The sequence below is a fragment of the Alligator mississippiensis genome, chromosome 5 (genome assembly GCF_030867095.1).
Source record: "Alligator mississippiensis isolate rAllMis1 chromosome 5, rAllMis1, whole genome shotgun sequence".
NCBI classification, from domain to species: Eukaryota; Metazoa; Chordata; order Crocodylia; family Alligatoridae; genus Alligator; species Alligator mississippiensis.
The window spans coordinates 188,729,987-188,757,899 of record NC_081828.1 but is presented as its reverse complement, the minus strand read 5'-3'; the positions used below and the strand labels follow the sequence as shown (position 1 = coordinate 188,757,899).

At 44.0% G+C, this 27,913-nt stretch overlaps 1 protein-coding gene across 2 annotated transcripts in view; it reads right to left on the bottom strand.

The window, feature by feature from the left end:
• Positions 1 to 27,913, bottom strand: part of MYO3A (myosin IIIA) — a 270,931-nt gene that overhangs the window by 123,712 nt on the left and 119,306 nt on the right. Inside the window, exons 5-7 of one of the 2 annotated variants that reach the window (XM_059729090.1) lie at positions 20,180 to 20,284; positions 19,093 to 19,192; positions 2,238 to 2,314 (exon numbers count right to left, since the gene is read on the bottom strand). In XM_059729090.1, the coding sequence (XP_059585073.1) occupies positions 2,238 to 2,314; positions 19,093 to 19,192; positions 20,180 to 20,284 (282 nt within the window). Of the gene's footprint in view, positions 1 to 2,237; positions 2,491 to 19,092; positions 19,193 to 20,179; positions 20,285 to 27,913 lie in introns of those variants that run through there. The other variant, XM_019497913.2, reaches the window with a different exon arrangement.

Below are 27,913 nucleotides of genomic sequence, written 5' to 3'. Positions count from 1 at the left end.
GCACATGCTGCATGTGGCACCCACTAGACCAGCCCTTTGCAGTGGTTCCATCATGGCCCAATCTGAACCAGCTCTGGAACCAGCATCCAGAGCCAGTATGTGGAGCTGATCCAGCTCCTCCAGATTATCTTGCCCCAAGCTCAGGGAAAGCAGCAAAAAGAAAGCAAAAAAGCCAATACAACCAGAGATTGTATTAATGTGCGCTATTTCTCATCTGCACCAAAGCACCCTTTTAAAGGGGAGTTTGAGAACAGCTGCAGTTAAAATTCCTGAAAACACATCTTCTGAAGTTGGTGTGCTTGGGGTGGGTGAGCTGCAGCATGAAGTAACTGTACAGATGTTCCTAGCCTCTCAATCTGTGCAAATATCAGGTGATCTGATGACCCAAATGGTGGAAGCCTCTAGCTTTGGTAGACAATGGCAAATCATCTCCTCTACCAAACAAAAAAGATGAAGGAAATCCAGTGCGTTTGGATTTTGTAAAGTTTCCTTTCCATCCTCTGGGTTATTCCTGCTTTGGGAACGAAGGAGGCATGCAATTCTTTCTTCAATTAAAGCAGGGAGTTGACTCTCAGTCTTTCCCAAAGGAGCCCCCTGCCAGTTTCACAACTGAGCTAACTTTTCAACAAGATACCCACCATTAGCCACACCTAAAAAATGCCAATTTCAAATGGAAACTTTGGCTAAGTCCTGACATTCAAAAAACTTGAGGTGGAAGCGCTCTAAGTATCATGCTTAACTTAAAGTGCACTAGATTAGGTCAGGACCAAACTGAACAGACATGCGCCGTTTGATGGGCGGAAGGGGGGCTCAGAGTCTGCTTGCAGTGGTTGAGTCCAGCAGCTTGGGGTGCTCTCACATGGCTCCCAGTGCACCCTGTGGGCTCCCCAGGCTGCCAGAGACCCCCGAGCACAGCTGAATGACCAAGCTATCCCTGATTAGCTGCCTGGCATGGGGGAGCAGTGCCCCCCTTGCTGCTCTGTCAGCAACAGTAATCATGGAGAATCCGAGAGAAGCCAGATGGAAGGGACCCATGGACTGGGCTGGGGATGCCTGGGGGCTGGGATCCAGGCAGGGGAGCCTGTGTGCCAAGTGTCAGAGCGGGCAGGCTGAGCACCAGCATTTCTCTGGAGCCGTGATGGCAGCTGGGGGTGCCTGTCCCACTGAGATCTGTCCTGACTGAAGGAAGGATGGTGAGGAGAGAGGTGCAGGACAGAATTGTTTGGGGCCAGGCTGGACACATGCACACACAGATCTCTCTCTCCCCCTCACATTCACTCTCTCTCTCTCTCTCTCCTACCCCTCCCCCTGTCCGTGCTTTATCACACACTCACTCATACACACATGCACACCCCAAACCTCCCCTTCAGCCCCACACCATGCAGAGAGCCAGCAGCAATGATGGTGACGGCAATGGCACCAGGCCTCTAGTTTCAAATCAATTTAAGTTAATTCACAATTACAGAGGGGTCAGGAACTGCCATCTACTTAGTTACTGGGCTCAGCAAAGTACATCTTTTTCTATAACTATCATAATTTATGAATATGTGTCTATGTGCAAGCACTCTATCACTGTATATATTTATGTTATATATACACGTTTGTCCTATTGGTATTTACAAAAAAACCCTGTTTGTATACTTTAGGTTTACAGTTGAAGGAAGCTTCAAAACACAAAACATTTTTATTTATTGATAAAATTAAAGTGTTCTACTTTTGTGACTATTTATTTGTGAAGAACTTGTATTAAAAGTGAGCAGTGAAATACATAAATAATAAAATGAATGTCAATAAGAGTAAAGGAGTAATCTACTTAGTTCTTTTTCAGTGTAAAATCCAGTGTACTCAGACAGGATCACTGAGTTCTCAGAAGACGACTTTAAAAATAGCCTTCAAGATCTTAAAATTAGAGGACTGAACTCACAGGATTCTGTCTGCTCAGGAGGAGATGATGCCAGAAAAAGTTACATACTGTGTAGTGTAAGGCTAGAAGGGCCCAATGCCAGTCCTTTCTCCCTTAAAGCATTTCAGTAACCAATCCACGTATACCTTTCTACTGCTGAGTTTTAAAAAATAACTGCAGTTTCAAAAACATTGCCTATCCTATTTAAAAATAGGGTAAGCAGTTTTTACAACTGCTACTGACATTCAATAAAGGGCAGAAAGGGGAAGAAACGGGTAGGCTAACACAAATCAAAAACATTGTAAAAAATAAACACTATGAAATATGCTCTCACCTCTGGAGCCATCCAGAAAGGGGTGCCCACAGAAGTGTTCAGACGGAGACGAGTGCTGGTCAACTGAGCAGACACACCTAAGGGAATAAGGGGAAGCCGTATTGAGTAAGGTAGATTCTTCTGCTTAAGAGCTTCCATCTGGACAATACCCTCGTCATCTTGTTCTGGAAATAGGGCTGCTATGTGTATTGAAGGAAAAATTGTCAAATCAGGTCTTCCTAGTCCTCTGCAAATGGCTTCTGTGAGCAGTTGAACATCCTCAACTTCTAATGACTTCAGGGGAACCAGGACTCAGACCTACATGAGCGTTTTATGAGTAATCTGAATCCATATTTTTGAGTGGCTAATTACAGTATTTCTGTACCCTATTTTAAGAGCAAGAAACCACAAGTAGTACTTAGAAAAGCAAAACAATTATTGCTAAAATGTGCTGCCCCTTTCAGTGTGTGTTATTTCTTTTAAATATCCAGCACTGACCAGGGTACATTTTTGTTTTGTACTTCATGTATTTATTCACTTACCCATTTTATCTGATTAAAGGTGTTAACTTCAAGCTATTAGTTGCCCTGCAGCATTACAAAAGAGGCACATGTCCACAGAAACAGCAAAACAGTTATTTATCAAGAAAAAAAAATTGACCTCCCTACCCTCAGCCCATTTCTAGTATCTGATGTCATTCAGCCTGTGGGCTAGCTAAGGGTCCCTGGCCTGGCCTGTGGGCCAAAACAAGCAAAAAAAACCTATTGCATTTATCCCCTCCAGGTAACATCCTGTTTGAATCCATCTGAATTTACTGGCTCCAAAAACCTACAGTTTCCTCATAAGAGGAATGATTCACACCAAGTGGAAATAAAACACTACCTAGAACAGATGAACTGGCTTAAAAAAACTCTAGAGAAAAGTATCTGTTTTTTATTCTATTCTATTCTGTTTTTTGTACTTAACTCTGACTCACGGCACGTCTGTACTTGTCCATCATGCAAAATCACTTTACATAAGTACTAAAAATGAGACTGCATTAAAGTTCCAATTTGTTACATCAGCCTGTTCTTTAGAGATAAATAAATTCAAAATCATTGCATTTGGTAGTGGCCTCTTTATATTTTATGCTGAGCACAAAACACTGAATCTACTATCCCCCCATGGTTGAAAAGGCCCTACTGATACCAGAACCACCAGTGACTGTTTGCATAGCAGGGAGCAGAATAATATAAGCCATTGAAGCCTGTCTCCCCTTTGCAGATAATGGAGCTCTGAAACAGCAGCAGTGCAATCCTTGCTATAACAGGAGGGAGTTTTGGGACTAGGTTTTGCCCAAGGTACCATGGCTACACACAGCTTTCAGGAAAACACACTGAGGAGTAAGTAGCAACTATGCATGCTACTGCAGCCATTGTAGTGTTCATACAGTGATTTGTCTGCCTTGGTACTGGAGGGAGAGGAGCTTTCTCTAACCAGCAGGAACTCCAGCACTAAGCTCATTTACTCAAATTTGGCACAGGAGCCCAGACTTGGATCTGCTGGCAAAGAGAGATGCATAAAGTAGGATTTTATTATTACAGCATCAGAGTTTATAAATAATTGTAACTTTCTGCACAGATAAGGAGCAAACGCAAAAGAAATGTCAATTTGCAAAGACTTCTCAAAGTATTTATAGATTTGTTTTCACCAAATTGCAATTATTAAAAGAACTGAAGGGATTTCTTTTCCTGCTCTTTATTTTTAACTTCAAGAAAAAATCTGATTTGATTTGAATTTTTCATCACTAGTTTCCTTTTTCTTTTTTTATCCTTTTGCTTTTGGCAGTAAACTGGCATTTCAGATTATGGAGTATAAGTCTTATGACAAATGATATTTCCTTGGGCTTTTTCTGCATGGAGGGGAAGATGATGTCATGCCACACTTAGCAACATTTCTTCCAGCACTTCGGCAACTAATCAAGCGTAAAGCCAGCCAGCTTTTTTTAATGGTATATTTTCTAACATTTTACTCTCTCTTCCCTCCCTTTACTATAGCTTTAGTGAAAATAAAATCAAGTATTTTTCTTAGAAAGTCTAAAAAACACTGCAAAGAAGTGGTCCATTAAATCTGAAAGGCCAAATTTTATGAAGATGAACAACTTGATAAGTAAGAGCATTACTAGAGCAAATGCACTGACACTCTTTTACAGACTCACAAATCCAAAAAGGCATAGGCACAGACACAGGCACATGACACTGGTGTAGTATGCCTTTATAGATATGTATAAAAAAGGAGACACATGAGCTGCAGTCCTACATTAGAGTCACTTATCAGGAGTAAAACCTCACCAGTATAAACAGCAATAGTTAGCCGTGTTAGTACGAAGTCACGTAGAAACCAGGGTAAAGATGTACCTGCTAGGTGAGCATCTGATGAAGTGAACTCTTGCTCATGAAAGCTTATGCATCCAATTTTTAAGGTGCATCTCTACCCAGCCTTACACCAGTATACAATAAATTACTGGCATAGCCTATCCTTCAGTGGTTGTTTTCTGGAGGCAAACATGTTATTACCTACTCCTCTTCCCCAAGTACTGTAGGGGTCAGGGACCATTTAGAGTGGAAGGGTGGATCCTTGTGACCCAGTTGCCACCTCAGGTCACACTCCCCTTAGGTAGGGGAGGAGGGAAGGAGAGAGGAAGAGGTCTCACCTCTGGTAAACAATAGTTTGCCATATGGGAAGGAGGAAGGAAGAAAGCAAGAGAGAATAAGCAGCATGTGCCATAGAGGACAGAGAGCTTAGCTCGAGTGAGCAGTGCCTGCCATGGGGGACAGGAGGAGAGGAGATGGAGAGCTCTGGTAAGCAGCATCAGTCAGCCACTAAGGCAGGGAGGTAGCTTCCTTGCAAATGATTGTCTCAACTCCTTTAAAACTGTTTCTCCCAGGTGTCTTATCTTTTCCACTGTCCCATCTCTTGTGAGTTCCCTCTTTACAGCTTCATTTGATTTAACTTTAGCCATTTAGGCAGGATAATTTTGCACAGATAAACTGAGGAGTATGTGATGTGAATAGAAAAGAAATATACCTCACACATTCTTTATAACAGCCATAGACAACAAAGGAAGAACTAAGTTAAAATGAGCTATTTCTGATTAATCTCCTAAGTACAAGTTGCAACACTCAGGCAGCATCACCACTGTTAAGAGTTTTTAAATATCCTGGAGAAGTGAAAGGAGCACAAAAGAGCTGACTTGTAGAGGCCTGCAGGGAGTTCCTCAAGCAGAAGGGGTGGCAAGGGTGAAAACATGAGGCTGTTTAGTGGGAAACTTTAATAATGGATCCATAATGACTGCAGATCTGACAGAATGGAGACAGTGTTGATGGCATGAGAAGTCAGGTGGGGGTTAAGTCATAAAAAATAGGTAGACTGGGCTTGATGTGATGGAACAGAGTAACTACTAGTAGAGGAGTAAGAGGTAATGCAGTTGAAATGATGAGCTAAAGTGAAGGTCTTTGAAACATTTCAACTTTTACTTTTTAAAATGTTTTTAAAAATCTAAAACACATTCACAGCACAGTCTTCCAGATCTGATTATGCAGGAGGGAAGGGATAATGAAGACAGCAGGAGCATAAAAGATGTACAAATGGCATGCACTTTGTTATTTTTAAATGCCATTTAAAAGCACCCACTCTGAATAGCTTGCAATGGTTCAGCTATCTGACAGCACATCCAGGACGCAGGGCACATACACTGCAAATCAACATCAGAGCCAGAATTAGAGTCAAGGAGTCCCAGAGTTCCAACCCTGCGCAGAGCATAATGACCAGGGGTTCTTCACCAAACCACAGTGGGCAAAACCAGCTCAAAAACCAGAGGTAGGAAAGGATTTAGATCTTTTTAAAGAGAATCTCCTTACATGAAGAGGAACTGGCATGAGGAACAAACTACCAGAGGCAGCATTGACAGTGGAGTATTGGCAAAGCAGTGCTGCACAAACTCTTCCAGGAGAAATACACAGTAGAGCAGAAATCCTAAACAGAATACAGGAGTTGCCAAAAGTCAGCTGAATGGCTCCTTACCACTTCACAGCAAGAGGTTAGTATTTAAGAATTAGGTGAGATTAGGAATTACATAGAAGAAACACTGGAAATACTATGGAAACTATAACAAAAATAAAAAAAATAAAGAAAATGTAAAGCATGGAAAATGGGAAATAAATGGCAATGAATACTAGTTAAAAAGAGGTCAGCAATGGATAAGAGAAGCTAAAGGAATCAATGAAATATCTGTGGCCAACAGGAGCAACCAAAAATCCTAGGTCATATATAAGGCCATTGTTAGATGGAGATGGTAACACCATAAGTAGCAGTGTAGAAATGGTATCCATTCCCCTCTGATGGTGCTGGAATAGAAATTTCACTATTTGAAATAAGGAAGCATATCAGGCAGCATCTGCTAAACTTAACATTTTCAGATCAACAAGCCTAGTAACTTACAACTGAGAGTCTTAGAGGAACTAGATGAGGAGCTCTCAGAATCACTAACATTACGTTTGAACAAATCTTAGGAAACTGGGTACATTTTCAAGGATGCGATGGCTACTAATGCAACTGGTATTTAAAAAGGGTAAAAGGAATGACACAGTAGACCAGTTAGCCAGATATTGATCCCAGATAAAATACCAGAGGTAATTCAGGACTGTATCAACAAGGACTTAGAGCTTAAACATGGAATTAATGCTAGTCAGCATAGTTTCAGGGAAGGAAGTGCTTATCACAGAAAACCCATCGTCTTATTTTGACAAGATTTCAGGTCTAATGATAAAGGCAACTGCGGTGATGTGCTATACTTCCATTTCTTTGAGGAATTTGGCTTAGTTCCCACATGATATTCTGATTACAAAAACTTGCATTTTGTGGAATTAACAGAGCTCAAATTAGATGGATTTTAAAAAATGGTTTAATAAGAGATCCTAAAAAGCAGCTTTTAATGAAGAACAATAAGTGAGGAATACCACTTCCAACAAGAAGATTTTTGGTAAAGATTGTAGATGGCACAGGGCTTGGTGGGGTGGTAATTCATCTTCATACTATTGTTATATAGGTACCTGTCAGGGCTGTGCGAAGCTTTGGTAGCTGATTTGATTTGGAGGAGATTTGAATCTGAATCGAATTGAGAGATCAAGTAAAAGCTCCAAATTGATTTGAAGCATCTGAATCGATTCGGAAAAGCTTCGGAAAAGCTTCAGAAATATTTGGCTTATTCGGAGATTCAGCCATGGGCTAAACAGGCAGCTGACAGCTGCCTCCAGCTGGTAAGTCTGCTGGGGTTGGGAGAGGGAAGAGAGAAGGCATGTGCGGGAGGGAGGGATTGGGGCTGGGGCAAGCTGCCCAGCTGGGGCAGGGGGGGTGTTACTCGGGGAGGGGATTGGGGGAGGCGTGGGATGTGGGCGCAGCAGCGGACTGGGAACGGGGGCTCTGCCCTGCTGCTGCTTGCCCAGCGGGGGTGGGGCGGTTGGGATGTGGGCGTGGTTGCTCGAGGTGGAAGGGGGCAAGTGGCAGCAGGGCATAGCCCCCACTCCCAGAGCTGCCACACCCGCATCCCGTGCCTGTCCACACCGGCTGGCAAGCAGCTCCAGGGCAGAGTCCCCTCTCCCAGTGTTGATGTGGGTGCAGCAGCACTAGGAGCAGGGGCTATGCCCTGTTGCCACTTGAAGCAAGCTGTGCCTGCATCGTGCCCCACCCCCCATGCTGGCTGGGCAAGTGGCAGCAGGGCATAGCCTCCATAGCTCCCCTAGCTCGGGCAAAGGCAGAGGCAGGCACAGTCAGAGGAGCCACAGGAGAAGCCCCCATGGCTGCCCCACCCAGCCCCAACCCCCGCCTAGCCCAGCCTCCCAGAACTTAAAAAAAAAAGAAAAAGAAAAGAAAAAGAAGCCTTGCACTCACTGGTTGTGGCAGTGGTGATTGGGGTCTCTAAGGGCTCATGGCAGAGCCCCCTGTGTAGTGTGGGGCAGTTGGGGGCAGCAGGGATTGCCCCCCCCCCTGCTTGGTACCCATGCAGAAGCTGTCCCATGGCGCGAGTGCAGCATGGCTTGACAGGGCGCTGCACACTGTCTGGGAGCTGGGGGGGCTCCAGCTGTCAGCCAGAGCCCAGCACCACTCAGTCCCAGTGGCCCCGGACAGCATGTGGCACCCTGCTGAGTGGTGCTGCACCCACACAATGCAACAGCTGCCATGCAGGTGCCAAGCTGGGGGGGAGCGCAATCCCTGCTGCTCCCCCACTGTCCTGTGCTTAATGGGGGGGGGGGCTCTGTCATGAGTGCCTGGAGGCCCCAATCGCTGCTCCTGCAGTCTGTGAGTATGGGTTGTTTTTTGGTTTTTTTTAAGTGCCGGGAGTAGGCTGGGGCTAGGCAAGGGGTGGGGCTGAGCAGGGCAGCTATGGGGGCTTCTCCTGTGGCTCCCCCCACCCAGGGAGAGGCAAACACAGCTGGAGGACCCATGGGAGAACTTGCAGCTGCCTGGCTGTGCCTGCCTCTCCCTGGCTGATCTGAATCACTGAATCGCTTCGAGTAAGTGCTGAATCTTCTGAAGCTGATTCAGCTGAATCGATTCAAGACAGTGATCCAAATCTCTCAATCAAATCACTGTCCTCTGAATCGGCTGAATCCGAATCGAATACATCCCTATTTGCACAGGCCTAGTAACTGTATTATTCCCTGGTTAAAACGCAACTCAACCACCTGCATTTCAATATAGTCAGATACAAGATGATAATCTGGGAGTCATCCTACAGGCTAGGTCACTCTGCTTTAGAAAGATGCAACTTGGAGAAGGACTTAGGCATCATGGATATATAATTGTCTCAACAGGAGCTGTTGGTGCATGGTTGTGGCAGAGTGGGTTATGATTTTCTCCTGGTGAGAGTGGTAGAAATGTCAGGATTTTTCACTTTTCTCTCAAAGGTCATCTGGGCATGTCTCAGTTCCTTGCCACTGCAGGGGTCATAGGCACTGATGGCACCTCCATCTTACTTCTGGTACATAATTTTCTGTGGATTCAGAGAAGGTTCACAGAATATCCACTCTGGCCCCTCCCACTCAAAGCACTCCTAATGACACTCCTTAAAATCCTTAGTATAAAACACCTACAATTTGCCACAGGAAGAAAGCGAGAGAGAGAGAGAGAGAGAGAGAGAGAGAGAGAGAGAGATAAGGAAGGGTGCCACCAAGATCCAGACTTCCCAGGGAATCTGTTAGGTAAAAGATGCCCAGATGATCCTAGGAAATGGAACATATCCCATGCTGCAAGGGAAGGCAACACACTCCTTCCCTCTACCCCACAAAACAATCCTTGTTTATTTGACCTGGGGGAAAATTCCTTTCTGACCTCAAATCTGGTGGTTATTTTTTACTCAAGTGCATACGGAGAACCCACAACAACATTTGCCTAACAGCTTTAAAACATCTTTAAACAACAAATGTGGGAACAAAAATGAATAAGCTGCCTGGACACTAAGAACAAAGGACTAACACTGGTCTTGGATTTATTATCCATTAATAATTTATCCAACTTCTGAATATGTTCCACACATGGAAGGTAAGAGTGAGCCCCTTCATTCCCCATTTTGATGAGCCTTGATCTACCAGAACTCAGCTTCTTTTTTGTTGTTGCTGATTGTGTGTCTGCTGTACTTGAGAATTTCTCTCAGCCCCTTCCCTATGCTGCACTTAATGTGCTGTGCCTAGCTCCTTATAATCAGAGTCCCGAGAAAGAATGTCTTGTATTCATAAGCTTGTTTAAGTTTGTCCCAGTTACATAGTTGGTTCAATAAAAGATATTACCCTAAGATATCTTTGGCTCTCACATAATTTCTGGACCATCATGGCTACATCATCATTACTCTTATGCTATGGTAAGATTCTAAGAAAGCACTCTGGTAAAAATGGAAAAAAAAGTGTATGTGTGGGGGATGGGAGAGGGGTTGAAAAGAGACATTAAAAATGTATTTGTAAAAAGGAGCACCCAGATGCTCTTGAGGCTGGGGGGGCAAGGCGACTGCTCGCAGGAGGCGTCAGCAGTGTCAGTTGTGGGGGCGTGTCAGCAGCGAACGGGGACTGCCATCAGGCAGCCATGGTGATGTCGGCAGCAAGGGCAGGCCGAGCGGGGACCACCTGCAGTTGGCCACGGTGACATCTGCAGCAAGGGGAGCGGGGGGGGGGGGGGGGGGCAAGCAGCGACCGCCCACAGGTGGCAATGCAGGCGTTGGCCAATTTTAGGGGGTGCATGTGCCCCCCCATGCTCCCCTACACATCATCTATGTTAGTGGGCACGTATACATGAAATGCTTTGAGTGCAGTAAACTAATTTTACTGCACATTAGTGCAGCAGGCAAAACTCATGCTAATATACAGTAGATTTAGTCTACTGTGCATTAACATCACAAAAAGACTGTTCATTTGCACTAATGCACTGTAACAACAATTATGGTGCATTAAATGAGTATCTGTCATTACAGGCACTAAACATAATGTGTCCTAATTAAAGTGCATTAATGAATGTGTACATGAGCTCAGTTAGTCCTGACTGGACTGTTTTCAGTAGCTCTTTATAATTCTGTTTCAACTGCCAGAATTTTATATGTAAGGAAACAAAGGGTATTTAAAGTTCAGACTGAAAATCATTTGGGCCAAACTCAAAGGTAAGTCTGAGTGTCTCCAAGGAACTTACTTATAATGGGCAGTTACCTTATGCTAAAATGCTTCGGTCTACAAACATCATAAATCAGTGAGCCTAGTAGGAGTGCACTATATTTCAGCAAACTCTCCCTCTTCTCACATGCTTCCTGCTCTTGGGCTGAGTGGGCAAATGATGCAAGACATGACTATGTAAGTCCTGTGCCTGAAGACAATGTTTTCATGCCAGGGAATCCTTCCATGGCCAGATCCAAATACTTTCTACCCTTATTTATACACATATATTAGTTTATTGTCATAATGCTGTTGCATACTATTACTTTATTTTGTAATATCATGTTATTCAACAGCATCTTTATGTAAGTTAACAGAGGAAGGTTGTTTAAAGGGCGTGTGCAAAGGTGCTGGGCAAGCTGGTCCATAGCAATGGATTTTTCTCTCCATGACTCTTTTAGAAAATTCAGATGCTATTAACCAGACCATGTTCAAAGCACTTGACAAGCTCTTCTCGGGAGGAAGCTTTTACTTTAACGTTCTTTGCTTTTATTGGTTTCTGCCAGGATCTTATATTAAATGTTCTTTAAAAGTAACATGCGAATGTCACGTTACCCAGTACAGAGAAATGACAGCACAATGATACCCTGTTCTTGATTTGAATCAGTGAAGCAGACTGCTTTATTATGGATGTGTAACAGAATGACTAAAGCAAACAGAAGCCTTGCTATGACTCACTGCTCAAAGTAAGCTGAGGGCAATAGGCAAATTCTTTTATTTTTGAATATTTTACAATTAAAATCATTGTAATTAATTATTGAATTTTGCAAAGTGGTTCAGACTGAGTTTGCAGCTAATGCAGGACAACCCAATCTATGAATATAATAGAATAAGACTGCTTCAGAATAATAGATTTTTTATTTCAATTTGGAAAACTTCAGAAAGTCATTTTGGATTACAACTACAGTGGATATGGGACAAACAAACCAGAAATCCTCTCTCATGACTAATAAAGTCAGTGATCAAATTACCCTTTTCCCAAAGCAAATGATGTGTTATCCAAGGACTGAACAATGACTTCAGGACTGGCCTCAGAAGGTTAGAAATACTACGTCATCACAATAACATGCCAGAGGCCATAATTATTATGATTTTTATTATAAAGGGAGATATTGGATGATCAACACTCATTTGTTGAAAATTCAGCCCACTCATTTTAGGTGCTTAAATATGGATCAAGGTTAGTCATTCAGGAATTTAAAGATCTTGGCCAGGGATGTACGTTGTAGCAGTGCTGGCCTAAGGACAAGGTTTTTTGGGTAAATCTGATATCTTTTATTAGACCAACTCAAATAGTTGGAAACATTCTTCTTAGCTAGTAAAAGCCTCCAAGGATGGAGATTCCACAACCTCTCTGGGTAACCTGCTCCAGTGCTTTACTACCCTCCTCATGAGAATATTCTTCTTAATATCTAACCTAAACTTCCCTTGCTGCAACTTGAGACTGTTGCTCCTTGTTCTGTCATCTACCACCACTGAGAGCAATTTGGCTCCATCCTTTTTGGAACCACCCTTCACGTAGTTGAAGGCTGCTATTAAATCCCCCCTCAGCTTTCTTTTTTTCCATTCTGTGATTCTTTGGGGCACAAACACCCTTTGTCAGGCTGAGGAAGCATCAGCCTGACAAAAGATCTTGGCCTGCATTTATGGATACAGAATAGGCATGATTATTACCCTACCACTTGCTTTAAAGGCTTTAGTTTATTAGAAATGTTTCAACACAAATCGTGAGTGAGGAGGCTTCCCTGGCTGACCAGAGAAATCCAGGAAAGCCTAAGGGACAAAAGGAGAGCACATAAAAAGTGGAAACAGGGAGAGATCACCAAAGACGAATATACCTCCTCTGCTCGTGCTTGTAGGGAGGCAGTTAAACGGGCCAAGGCTACCATGGAGCTGAGGATGGCAACCCAAATAAAAGACAACAAGAAATTGTTTTTTAGATATATAGGGAGTAAAAGGAAGGCCCAGGGAGGAATAGGACCCCTGCTAAATGGGCAGAAACAATTGGTGACGGACAGGGGGGACAAGGCTGAACTCCTCAACGAGTTCTTTGCCTCAGTGTTCCTAGGTGAGGGACACGACAAGTCTCTCACTGGGGTTGTAGAGAGGCAGCAGCAAGGCGCCAGACTTCCATGCGTAGACCCTGAGATGGTGCAGAGTCACTTGGAAGAACTGGATGCCTTTAAGTCGGCAGGCCCGGATGAGCTCCATCCGAGGGTGCTGAAGGCACTGGCCGACATCATTGCACAGCCACTGGCGGGAATATTCAAACACTCGTGGCGCATGGGCCAGGTCCCGGAGGACTGGAAAAGGGCCAACGTGGTCCCCATTTTCAAAAAGGGGAGGAAGGAGGACCCGGGCAACTATAGACCAGTCAGTCTCACCTCCATCCTTGGCAAAGTCTTTGAAAAAATTATCAAGGCTCACATTTGTGAGAGCCCGGCAGGACAAATTATGCTAAGGGGAAACCAGCACGGGTTTGTGGCAGGCAGATCGTGCCTGACTAATCTAGTCTCTTTCTATGACCAGGTTACGAAACGCCTGGACACAGGAGGAGGGGTGGATGTCGTATACTTAGACTTCAGGAAGGCCTTTGATACGGTATCCCACCCCATACTGGTGAACAAGTTAAGAGGCTGTGACGTGGATGACTACACAGTCCGGTGGGTGGCGAATTGGCTAGAGGGTCGCACCCAGAGAGTTGTGGTGGATGGGTCGGTCTTGACCTGGAAGGGTGTGGGCAGTGGGGTCCCGCAGGGCTCGGTCCTTGGACCGATACTCTTTAATGTCTTCATCAGCGACTTGGATGAGGGAGTGAAATGTACTCTGTTCAAGTTTGCAGATGACACAAAGCTATGGGGAGAAGTGGACACGCCGGAGGGCAGGGAACAGCTGCAGGCAGACCTGGACAGGTTGGACAAGTGGGCAGAAAACAACAGGATGCAGTTCAACAAGGAGAAATGCAAAGTGCTGCACCTAGGGAGGAAAAATGTCCAGCACACCTACAGCTTAGGGAATGACCTGCTGGGTGGCACAGAGGTGGAAAGGGATCTTGGAGTCCTAGTGGACTCCAAGATGAACATGAGTCGGCAGTGTAACGAAGCCATCAAAAAAGCCAATGGCACTTTATCGTGCATCAGCAGATGCATGACGAATAGGTCCAAGGAGGTGATACTTCCCCTCTATCGGGCGCTGGTCAGACCGCAGTTGGAGTACTGCGTGCAATTCTGGGCGCCACACTTCAAGAAGGATGTGGATAACCTGGAGAGGGTCCAGAGAAGGGCCACTCGTATGGTTAAGGGCCTGCAGACCAAGCCCTACGAGGAGAGACTAGAGAAACTGGACCTTTTCAGCCTCCGCAAGAGAAGGTTGAGAGGCAACCTTGTGGCTGCCTGTAAGTTCATCACAGGGGCACAGAAGGGAATTGGTGAGTATTTATTCACCAAGGCGCCCCCAGGGGTTACAAGAAACAATGGCCACAAGCTAGCAGAGAGCAGATTTAGACTAGACATTAGGAAGAACTTCTTCACAGTTCGAGTGGCCAAGGTCTGGAACGGGCTCCCAAGGGAGGTGGTGCTCTCCCCTACCCTGGGGGTTTTCAAGAGGAGGTTAGATGAGTATCTAGCTGGGGTCATCTAGACCTAGCACTCTTTCCTGCTTATGCAGGGGGTCGGACTCGATGATCTATTGAGGTCCCTTCTGACCCTAACATCTATGAATCCATGAATCTATAACTTGGAACTAGCACAGTCATACACATGTAATTTTTGTACTTCTATGTTAATCAGCTAAAGTTTCTGTTGAGTCATTATTATGAAATTAAACCTATAATGCAAGTAGTGGTATTGGCAGAACTAATCATATTAGGGGCATTACTATGTATTCTTCTAGAACCACACAGAAATTTAAAAAATCAATTGTTCAAAAAATGAAGTTTTGTTTTTTGTTACAGTTAAAAAAAATAATTGACTTTTTGGAATTTTCTGTTAAGAAGAATTTCAGTTTCTGGGCAACTTGACTTACAATCTCAACAAACATACTTTTAGCCACTAAAAAATGGTGAGGGGAGACTGCCATTCAGTAGCACACTCAAGCTGTTATGATCTAGCTGTCATAGCTACATGGTCTTATGGCAATACAAGTTACCTAAAGCACCTTAACCTTGACTCTAAATGAAACAGAGTTAAAGTCACAGAGATTTTACTGAATTTGTATTGCTAAAGAATCATGCTGATGTAACAGTTGCACCCCAACAGCTACTATGAGCATCCTTTGGTATAATTACAGTGGTTACAGCTGTTAGTTCATTTATAATACTTAAGCAGAGTTATTAAATCTCAACAGAATCATCACAGGAATGCATGGTTGCTAAAGCACTCTCTAGCTCTCAGTAAAATTAATTAAAGATTGCAGGGCATGGGTGAAAATATGGATTTATTTCAAATAAAGTGAAAAAAACATATTTTAGTGACTTCATGCCAGATTCTGAAAGGTATTTAGGTACCTAAGGATGCAGATACGGGCCAAGTTGGATTTTCAAATCATGCCTTGTTGCCCAATTCAGTAGGTGTTAAGTACCAAAGAAAATATGAAGATCTCCTTCAACACCTATCTTCACTTTTGGGAGCTTTAAATACCTTTCTAACTTTGGCCTTTTGTCATCAGAACCTATCTGGGACAGCCAGAACATTCAAATAAATGCAAGGACTTATAAAAAGTGAAAATAGAAAAACCATCTAGATAGCTAATAGACAGCTAGACAGCTAATAGATACCCGTCTAATTAATTAATAAATATTCACAAACAAAGAGAAAGGAGTTTATGCACTGCTCCTTTCAATTTATTTTTATACTGTATATTGTATAATTTTGGGTTTTTTTACGTAAAGCAATGCAATTATTTGTAAGAGTAATTATTCTCATGACAGACCCCTATCATATGCCTATAGGACCCATACAAAACATGGTTGAAAACAGTGTTATTCTTATTTATGATTTTTACTGTGGTGTACATAAAGACCTCAAGCAACAAGATGAGATAACCAGGCTATGAATTTTACAAACATATGAATTTCTGACCTCAGCAACTGCCAAGTTTCTATCAGAGACAGATAACAGAAGTATAACTAAACCCTTGGTCAAACCTGGGGGGAGGAAGAGGGAAGGGGAGGGGGGAATGAGTGAGGTGGGAGTCTTAACTGCTCTGGGGACTCTAAAAAAGTTGCTGCTGCCATCTGGTCTGCCCACACTGGTTCTTGCTGCTACAGAGAGTCCAGTGTCCATACACCCAGCTGCTCCAGGGATCTACCATTCTGCCACTAAGTTAGTGCCCAGGTTTTGTGTGCTATTCACATCCTTACAATTTACGCCACTGAGAGCTAATGAGATAATGTTTATAATATTCTAGATAATAAAATTTTCCTCCTCCAATAATCTATTTCCCAAATGTCATAACAAACATAGATCTTTCTCTCATTCTCCATAGTATCCTACAATTTTACAGTCCTTTAAATGATATCACTAAACTTTGTGTACCAGATCCTAACTTCTTTGAGCTAGCATAAGGTCACTCCGGGTCCTAAATACCAAAGTAATTGTCAACTCCACTAATCAGGCTTGACCAACTGTTACCAGGGCACTTGTGGTCCCCTAGCAATAGGTGACTGTAACTGCTAGTGTGTAATGTGCAACTGCTAATGTTTAGGCATATTAACTGAACTATCAGTGAAACAATCCAACACTCCCCTCACTGTGTTAGGCCAGATGCAGAAATTACACTTTTTTCCAGGATAGGTGGTCAGAAACCAGTCTATACCTATAACAGGACAGAAGTTCAGGGCACACAGACTGCTTTAAAAATGGAAGACCCTGGTCCAAGATAGACCTGGATCAATGTAGTATCATAGACATTAGGGCTGGAAGAGACCTTGCAAGATGATCAGGTCCAGCCCCCTCCCCAAAGGGTCAAAGCTGCCCTATGTCAGGAGCACAAAAGGGCTGCAACTTCAGCCTCCCATCACGGAAGGCACAGAGCCCAAAGGGCTAAAACTAGGCCTCCTCCCCCAAGGTCAGAGGGGGTGGAAGCACAGCCCTGTTCACAGGGTGTGGGAGGAGGCCTTCTCAATAATGCCATGAGCAGCAGAACGAGGAGCAGAGACCTGGACCTGAATTACAGGAAGGTGACTCAGCCTCAGAGTCCCAATGTGCTCAGTATCCTCCAGAAGCCTGCAACCTTCCCCGTAATCTGTGGGTACTATCTATGGCCAACCTCACCAAGTGGAACTAGACTCAGAGAAATCAAGGGAACTTGGACCTTGCTGGGGCTGGGGGCACAGAAAAACAACTGGCCAACGGCCAGGGCACTCGCCTCCAGGGACTCAGGTATGGAGCGCAGAGCCATCCCTCAAGATGGATGGTAGTAACCCTTCTTGTGAGCTAACAAGTAGCCAAAAGAACATGCTTGCCACCCAAAGAGGGGTCCAAAGTCCTGTACCCTGAGACACAGGCAGGTCGTGCGGCCAAAGTATTGCAGGGGGGAAGCACTAATACTCCCCGAGGCCAAAAGGCACAGAAATCTATACCAGTGCTTAACCCCCTAGGTGAGGAGGTGGGAAGAGAAGGCTACAGACTTCAGGAGAAGGCTAGGTTACACCCGTTTATTGAACGTTAATGCCAGGTCCACTCCATGAATCAAGGTAGGTCACTGTCTGCCAGTATCCCAGGGGACTTTGTAGGTTCCTGCTAGCCCCCCTTCACAGGGAAGGCACAGCTCAGTTGCTCCAGCTGAGCACCTAGCCAGACTCACTGCCTGTGAACCACAGGCAGGACAGAAGCAGGGGGAAACGGGGGAGAATAGGGCTTGTGAGCTGCTGGGGGGAGGTGGTGCCAGTGGTACACCCTGCATTCCCAGCTGGGTTGGTGGGACAGAGTGTCCCTCCCCTGTCCCACGCCCTGGTACAGTGGCTCCAGGAAGGACTCAGAGGGTCCCCTGCCCCCACACCCCCAGAGGGGGCACCGAGTTCCTAGCTGAAGCCGCTTCCTTCTGTGCAGCCACAAGGGACTCGAGTCTCTGGGGATGGGGAGGCAGCCATGCCCTTGTGGCTGCAGCATCTGGCAGGTGAAATACTAGTGCTAAGATTGGGCAGGGAGGCAGTGGATCCCTGTGCTGGGCTAACCTGGCAGCCTCCCCTCCGCCTGGAAAACAGACCTGTCTGAGCCGAGCCAGGCCAGCTGGCGGCAGTCAGCACTACCAGCAGGTGGGGCTGGGTGAGGGCTCAGTTGACTCCCTAGGCAGTGGCCCTGTTCCCACACTGGAATTACCCCCCACCAGGTGCTGCAGCTGCAAGGGCATGGCTTCCCCCTCAACTTCTCCCCAGGGGCCAGAGCCTGGTGACTGCATGGGAGGAATCAACTTCATCCAGAAACTCAGCACTGGCTTGCGGGGTGGGGGTGGAAATCCTCTGAGTCCTTCCCAGAGCTGTTTCAACACATGATCCTGGGGCTGGGGACACGGGAGGGATACTCTGTGTCCTGCTGGCCTGGCCAGGAATGTGGGGTGCACAGCTGGCACTACTTCCTCTCAATGAGCCCTTCTCCCTCCTCACCTCTGTCCTGCCTGGGGTGGATCTCCATGCTTCCCCCACTGAACAAAGTCCAGGGATGCCCATGCCACTGAGTGAGGGTGGGCATACCTCCCTCCACCGGCTGCCTGCAGCTGAGAACTGCTTGGCAGATGACAGGGCAGCAGGGGGAGGCGTGTGCCTGACAACCAGTGAGGGATGGCCTCCACTTGGCTGCCCTTAGTAATGTCTGGCAGGCTGGGAGATGTGTGGGAGCGCCCCCAGCTTTCTGGTCTCAGCCAGTGCAGGCATCTGCCTGCCTCTTCTCACTGAAAGGCAAACATGAATTCTGTTTGCTTCTGATTCAATCTACGCAGCTTAGAGAAACCCATGTAGATTGGATGGATTCCGCCTCAGGCTTTTTGAATGCCTGTGCTTAGCCTTAATGGCAAACTTTAACTATCTATGTTGATTTTAAGAAATAGTCTAAATAAATCAAAATACTTCAGGTGTTTGCAGTTTGTTAACTTTGATGCCTTTATTTTCCAGGCTTAAATTACAACTTTGATTAGAAAAAAATATGACATACCAAAATCCACAAGTTTAACTCCTCCTTCAGTGGTCAACAGGATGTTATTTCCCTTTATATCACGGTGGATTGTTTTGTTTTCATGTAAGTGCTGAAGCCCCTGAAAAATAAGATAAAAACATTCACTTTTTTCTGTTGTTGTTGCTAATTGTTATATTTTGTGTGTTTTATTTGAAGACAGAAAAAGGAAATACAAAATACCAGAAAAGTTAAAACAAAGAATAATTTGGGGCCTCAGCCTTTCTGAGCTTAGACTGAAAATGAGGCAAAAATTCTAAAATGAACTAATCCTTCATTTTCTAACAGACAGGCACTTACTGTATAATACTCAATGTATTTTTTTAGTTTTTCTAAGACTTCAAGAACTTTTGGTAGAAAATCCATAGAAATGCTAGACTAGAGGTTTTGAACTCAATTGAAAGAATACCTAGTTGACTGTCAGCTAGGTGTGTGGGATAGACAGACTTTTTAATAACTTCACTTACAGACACAAGCTGTATGATAGCAGAAGAAGAGAAGCATTATTAATCTTGGTTATATGTTGCACCATTAAATGACAAAACCAAAGCAAAGTTCTAAGCACCAATAAGAATGACTTTACAGCAGAATCAAATTCCAATTAAATAGGAACAGTAAGAAAGATACTTGATTTTGATTAACTAAAAAGATATTTATTTTAAGAGTATTTTCAATTATTTGTAGATTATTTTGTTATAACAACATCTTGGATGCTGTGCAATAACTTTAGAAAAAGAAACATTCTTGGCATATTATTCTTACAACCCTAAAAGAAAGTCAATTTAGATGCAAAATTGTATTTATTTCATGGAAACAAGGAGAAATAAACATTGCCTGAAATCAGTGCTCATTTTTCTGATAATGAAACATTTAGATGAATTTCCCGTTTACTTGTTTTTATTCAAATACCAGTGTGTAATTTAAACATCATCCTCATTTCATTAGATAGTCTTATGATTTAAAAAAATACACCATATTTTGAAAATAGGAATACATCTTATTTCTTGAAAGACACTACTTTAAATTAGCTATCAATTTTATTTTCCATTTATTGACATGGCTAGCTTACCATAAGAGCTTCATGTAAAATGTAAGCAATTATAAGTTCATCCATCCTTTCCCCTCTCTTCAAAAATCCTTTCACAAGATCAGTCACAGATCCTCCATTGCACAGCTGTAAAAGACCATATTGCTTTAAAATACAAGATAGAAAATGAGGACAGAGAAATCACATTAATTCTAATTTTCAGTAGATTCCATTTTCATATCTGTACAGGATCCTCAAACTCATAATTCAGAAATTAACTTTTAGTGCCTTTCATACTATAAAGCAATTGTTTTTACTATTTGTACCCAATGGGTACATCTACACATTGCCATACGGTGATGTTGCTATAGCACTATGCTCCAAAAGGAAGTACTAAGGCACGGTACAGTATGGGTGGTTACTGTGCCATGCATGTGGTAAATTTTGCCACTACGTCACCATAGCAGTGCGCTATTCCTGGGGAGCATGCTGCTATGGCAATATAGCTGGCAATCACATGTAGATACACATGATTGCTACATTGCCCCAGCGCACCGTGCAGCAATGTAGTGCATTGCTAAGTCGCTGTAGGGTGATGTGTAGACGTGCTCAATATTGTTTATTTTCCCTACATCTAACTGCTCTCCTCTTTTGAAGAGAGACAGTGTGTCTTATATTGCTGTTCTTTTTTTAAGATGATAATCTTTTTTTGAAGCTAAATTCCTGTAGTGCAATGGGCTAGCTTTTAAAGAGATTTAATTATTGTTGTGAAACTGGTTAATTTGTAAACATGTTTTGTGGAGGTATTCTGATTTCTCCTTAAGTAAGTACACTGTACACCATAAGTACACTGCAGTTACTTAAGGAAAAATCAAAATACCTCCCAGAGCACTCCCCAGGTATATCATGCCACTATGGTAACATAGTGGTGAAATTTACCCATGCGCTAGGCGCACGGTGCAGTAACCACCAATTGTGGAGGTAGTGGAGATATGTTGGCAGGTTTTACATTTCTTTTCATGGCATAGTCTGGATCCATTTGGTGTGTTTTGGGCTGTACCAAGTTTGAATTTCTGATGGAATAATCAGAGATTGAGTTTCATCAGAAATTCAGTAATCATCTCCCTTCCATCAGACTCTCTCTTGAATATTCCAACAACAACATCTCCTGTTTAGACATGATGATCCATATCCAGAAGGGTAAAATACAGATCATGATATACATGAAACCCACAGACCAACAGACATATCTGCACATAACCATCAATCACCCTAAGCACACCAGGAAAGCTGTAATATGCAGCCAAGCTTTCAGAAACCACGGAATTTGCACTGAGGAGAACACCTGTGATTGCCACCTCACAAATCTCAAAAAGGCTTTCACTCAACAAGGACACTCCTCCAGAGAGATAGATTGCACTTTTGAAAGAGCCACCCACATGCCACATGAAGAATTGCTGCAGTACAGAACAACCCCCCCCATGAATTGCATACCACTGGTTATGACATATCACCCATCCCTGGAACCTATACGAAAAATTCTCAAACAACTGCAACCCATACTAGAAGAATACCCAATTCTTAAAGAGGTCTTCCCAGAACCACCCATCCTAGCCTTCAAACAAGCACCAAACCTCGCTAACCTCATTAGCAGAAGAAAACTTCCTATGGCCCAAAACACACTGAATGGATCCAGACCATGTCAAGACAAGAAATGTAAAACCTGCCAACATATCTCCCCACCCCACAATAACTACACCCCACAACAGAACCATAAGCATTCCTGGATCTTATAGCTGCACCTGCAGAAATGTAATATATCTCATCCAATGCACCAAATGCCCTGATGGAAAATATGTAGGAGAGACCAAACAACAACTGCGCACCAGAATGAATAAACACCAGAAATCTATCAAAGACGGCAATACCCAATTACCCGTGGGGGCACATTTTCTCACAAGAAAACCACTCTCTCTCCAATTTCTCAGTTCTAATCCTCAAAAGGGAATTTACAAAACACCTTTCACAGAAGAGCCTATGAACTTCACTTCATAAATCTACTGGATACAAAAAATCATAGACTAAATATAGACATTGGATTTATGACACATTATAATATGCCTAACATCTGACTCCCCAGCCACCTCTCCATTATTTACCAGCTGCATTCATCCCCCTTTCCAACCCTACCCCCAGGCCCCAACCTGTCTTTTACCCACTGACTTCTCAATTTACATCTTCACCTACTGGCTTTCTTGCATGCATACCAGCCCAGCCTCTGGCTTCTTTACTATTCATTCCATCCAGGAAGAGCACATGCTAACTGCAGATGCTTTCTCAGCCTGACAAAGGGTATTTACCCGAAAGCTTGCAAGGAAGAATTTTTTCCAACCATTTGAGTTGGGCTAATAAAAGATATCAGATTTACCCAAAGACCCCTGTCTGTCTATGAAGGCTTATAATGAATAAGAGCAGCTACTTTTGGAGAGTTTGGAGGCCTGAGGGTTGCAATGCTTCCATTTCATAACCTTTAGGTATTCAGATACATAAACCAGATTTCATTTTATTTATACTGTAAGATTTGTACTTGTATTTGCAGCAGATAGCTTGTTTCTTTCTGATCAATAGGATGAGAAGAATATAAAAAAAACTGGTGCAGTGTCAAAATGTAGGTGGTTAAAGAGAGAGAAAGAGAGAGAGAAAGCGAGAGAGAGAGAGAAAGATTATTAAAAAGCATGCTCCAAATAGAAAATGAGATTAAGGGTGACATTTTAGCCACATGCTCTTCTCTGAGCCACAGGGAAAAAATTAGTATTAACCTTGTTCTATTTTTTCTATGTCCAAAGAAGACCTCATAGGCAATATGTCATGTCTAATACATTTTCTATTTCTATTGTCTATTTTTACTAGCAGTGCTAGCACTTTGCTTCTTTGTAGGCATGTTGCTAGGTAGAGATTAAAGGGAAAGGATTATGTTTTCTTTTATAAAGTCACTGAGCTAAATGTATATTCAACAATGCAAGTTTATCATAAATGCAAAAAAAAATCACTCTGGAAAAATAGACTTCTATGGTATAAAAGTTGATATGATTATGCCTCCTTTTGAAATCTCTTCCTAAGAAACCTAGCATATCTACAGTGTGTGGAAGGCATTGCATTTATGGCATAATTCACATGCTAATTGTGCCATACATTATAGCATGCCACCCATGCAAAGAAGTTCCAATATGGGGCTTCCCCTCCATCAGCACATATGCAACGAGATCTGAAGTATTCTTCCCAGATCCAAAAAAATGTGGAATAACTGTGGGGCTGTTTTGATCCACTCATCAATCTTGTGCTGCCTGTACTCTTGCAGTTCAAGTGCCCAATGTGCTTTTTTGAACATTCTGAGAGAGGTATGGGGAGGGGTCCCAAGACCAGGGAGATGCCTCCTGATCTTGGGCTCCCCTGAAGCCATACAGTGCAGCCTGCATAGGAGCACGTTTAAGGACCAGCAGTGCATTTAAGGCCACAATTGTGATTCCAGGCTCCCTGCATGCCAGTAAATTGAAAGATGTGCTGTGCAGCCCAGCAATGGAGGACCAGTTCCCTGATGCTGGGTTCCCCAGTGCACCTTTAAAGGTTCAGGTATGAGGAAAACTCTGGTTTGGAGACTGGGTCCTTGACCCAGGCTCCCATCTCTCCCTGGGCTAGCAGACACATGATAGGATTGAGAAATTTTATCTTGGATCCCCAAAATCATGTGTCCTACCATGTATTTTGGGATCTGGGATAAAATTCCTCAGATCACATTGCAGGATTAAATTTATATCTGCCAGGACCCTATGACTGCCATTTATTCTTTGAAAAAATACTCTACTGTGTTGATATACAGGGGTATTCAACACCTGAATCTGAGCTAAATCTTTGTTTAGAGGGTGAAAGCACTACATGTATTGCCTGTTGCTATGGGGCAAATTTAATCCCTTGGTCTGGAATTTTCATATGAAGTCATTGCTAATGAATCCTCAATTATGGGTTTTATGTTCTGCACAGGGTCTTGGACCCTGGATTCAGAGTGAATTTCATCCTGCAAGAATATTTGAGTTAGAACTGTATATCTTATTCTGTGAAGGTCATGGTCAATAGACTGAAGTTGTTTTAACATTCCTATATCAGAATTTCTATATTTGGTTTGGTTTCAAACATGAGTATTTTATGTATTACAGTTCAGAGCAGAGCGGGAGCTGGAGCAATGGGACACATGGGGGAAGCAGAGACCTCCAGTTATTGCTATGCCAGGAGTGTGACTGCACAGCCACAGCAGCAGCTTCTATTTTGCTACCTTTCCTGCCCCCCACCTCCCAAGTCAGAGCCTGGGGCTGCTGTTCCAGTTGCCCTTCCATAGTTATACTACTGGGTGGGTGTGTCTAGACAAGACACTTAACTGTGCATTACCTTAGTTTGATGAAAAGTAAGCATCTGCATCTACATGTGCACATGTGTACTACCCAGTAAACCTCTCTAATCCCAAACACATTCGTAACCTGAAAATGCAAGTAACAAATTTACTTGAGATTAGTAATGGTGCAGTAGTGTTCATGTAGATGTCTGACCAGGAGCAAAATCTGCTGCCACCAAGAAAGTGGGAGATAGCTTCAAGCCCCTTGATCTGAGACCGTGATCAGGGAGTGGAGGCCTGGGAGACCCTTATCTCCCAGAGCCAGCCCTTAAGGATCTCCCAGCACTGGCCCTACAGTCAAGGAGCCAGCACTGGGAGAAAAGGATCTCCCAGCACTGGCTCACAATAGTGGAGCTAGCGTGGGGAGATAAGGATCTCCCAGCACCGGCCCCATGGTCACAGAGCTGGTGCTGGGAGTTCCCTACTGATGGGGGCAGGGGAGCCTGTTCCCCACTCTGCTCTGCAGGCACAGAGCTGAGGGGAGAACATGCTCGGGACTTGTTTCCCACTCAGCTCCACACTCATGGAGTTGGGTGGGGAAGAAGCCCCCCAACCCGTTCCTGCCCCAGCTCCAGGATTGTGGAGCTGAGTGGGGAACAAGCTCCCCAGCCTGTTTCCCCTCCACCTCTGTGCTCACAGAGCTGTGCAGGGAACAAGACCCTCAGCTTCTTCCCCCTGCCCAGCTCCTGGCTCATGGAGTTGAGTGGGGAACAAGCTGCCCAGTCTCCACCCGGCATGCAGGGCAGGGGCTGGGAATTGTCCTGGTTAGGGGCAGGTCCCAGCCCCATGCCCCAATCCAGTGATTGAGGCAAGGGGCTTGGAAAAGGCATGGGGCTTGAATGAGGCAGGGGGCTAGGACCTGCCCCTCCCCTGCAGCTCTTTTCAAGTCCCCTATCCCTGATCAGGGAATGAGGGCCAGGAGCTCACTGCTCCAGCAGCAGGCAGCCCCCCCAGAGCCAGGAGACAGCTGTCTCCTGGCCCAGTGCTCCCTGCTAGCCCCTGATCTAGCACCTAGGGTGAGCCTTGAGCTCCCCTTGGTGGTGGCAGGGCCCATTGCAGGGATGCAGGAAATGGTGCAAAGAGCAACAAATCTTCTCCCTAATCCCCACATGTGCTGATGCCTGCCCAAAAGTGCTCACTCCAGAGTAGTTTACACCACAGTAAGTTTAGGCCAGATGAAATGCATGTGCAAATGTGCCTGGTCAGAAGTATCACTTTCATCTGGCTCTGTGGGCTGGATCCAGACCGTGGGGCTTCTCAGGCCACATGACCCGCTTCTGGATACAGCCTAGGGGCTTCTGCCAGCAGTGAAGGAATTAACAGATTGGTTCCCAGAGTTGCTGTGTCAGCACCAGCAGCCAAGCAGTTAACAAGCTGCCACTGCTCAATACCAATTGCTGCTTCTGCAGAAGCCATACCAAGAAGCTCAGTGGCTAGATCCAGATGTGAGTCCATCACCCAGAGTTAATTCTCTTGCTGGTGGCAGCCTCTGTGAGAAGCCCCATAGCTTGGATGACCCACTCACATAGGCCAGAACCTGCCTGCAGGCCATACGTTTAACATTCCTGCTATAATATGGAACACAAAGACACAGGGTGTGTCGACACATTCCCTCCACGGTGCAGTTGTTACCATGCTGTCATTTAGTACTTGCTTTAGCAAGTGATGTGCAGTACAGCCATTACTGTGCCATCCTGGAGGATCACTGTTATTTTTAGCAGCTACATCACCATAGCGACATGCTATAGAGTGGTAGCTCACTGCTTTGGCGACATAGCGTCAGCATCATGGATTGTGCCTGCTGACACTACATCATCGTAGTGTGTCGCTACAGTGATGTAGTGTCATTTGCAGAAGTAACCACTGACAAAGAATGAAGGGTCAGGTGCACAGAAGAATCTAAACACCCAGAAGTGTGGTTTAGGAGACTCTGGGCACCAAAACTGGGATCCTCAAAACCTCTACTTAGTTGCTCCCCAAATCTCAAAGTCTCTAAACAAATGTGTTTCAGTTTTTGACAACTAAGTTCCCCATGTGCCCAATGTGTGCCCAGAAGAACTTAAGACTTAGTGCCTATCTCATGCCTAAGCCCCATCAGGATCCAGAACTACATATTTCATTTGGCTGATCAGTTGTTCTGGTCTCTGCTTTTATAAGTGTGGGCCTTAATATATTTTGCATACAATTCAGATTTCATGTTAAGCCAGTTTATTTTTTAAATGGGAGGAAAAGAGATTCTAATTTGAATTAGAAAATTGAGAAAAATCTGTTTTTAATCATTTCTGATAAAAATGGTCTTCAGATCAAACTTCTTCTCCTCTGCTTTTTTAAAAGACCAATAATTTGTTGAGATGTTAGCTATTTTAAAAAGGGCACAATATTCATTGCCTCAAAGACAGCTAAAAATTCTTCCCTGCTGGGATTTTTCCATCTAGAAAGCTCTTGTATCTCTTGTCACAAGCGTGTGAATGGGGTTGTGAGGCAGAGAGAAGACCTCAAGATCATTTCTCTATTATAATCAGGTCCACAGCCTAAAAAAGCTGAGAAGTCAAAACCCATGGAACCAAACAGTTCTTTCATTTGAATTTGTAAGATAAATATTGTTTAGGGGCACTTCCAGTCTGCCAGTTTCCTGTTAGGCTTTTAAATGTTACAATTTATAATTATGGACTGAACTGTTTGTGGTTAGCATTATACACAGGCAGAAGTCTAGCTTTGCAGACTTTTCCTAGAATCATTTATTCTGAATTCAGCTTCATTTAATTGGAAGGCTTCCATGACAAGAAATCATGAAGGCAACAGAGCTAAACATTATCAGATATCTTCCCCTTTTTCAGCCAAGCATCTAAAAGGAAGAGGTGATGTGAGAGATCATTCTGTCACAAGATTTTACCCATTGCGAGACAGAACAGCCAGACAGTTAATTAGTTCATGTCACTCCTAAACGGTGTTCTGAAAAATCTCATTGGATTTTTTTTTTTTGGTTGAAAGCAATTATGGCATAAGTGGAAGCAAAAAATTGCATCACACAATGAAGATGAACACGCAGTAAGAGCTAGAGGCCTGATCAGGCAAGCTGCTGAATGCTTTCACCAATGCTGACCTCACAGGGCTTGGCCCCATTCACATTAGTGTTACCTGCTAGAGTGCAATCACATTTCTGGTAACATGGGGCTGTTTTCTGACTCCCGAGTCAAAGTAATTGAATAAGAGCCTGACTGCAGTCTCTCCTTCATGCTGATAAGAAATGGTCTCAAACGGCAATTAAAATCCGATGTTCCAGTGGAACAAAGAAAAAGGACAACAATTTTAAGTGAGCACACGGAGGGAAA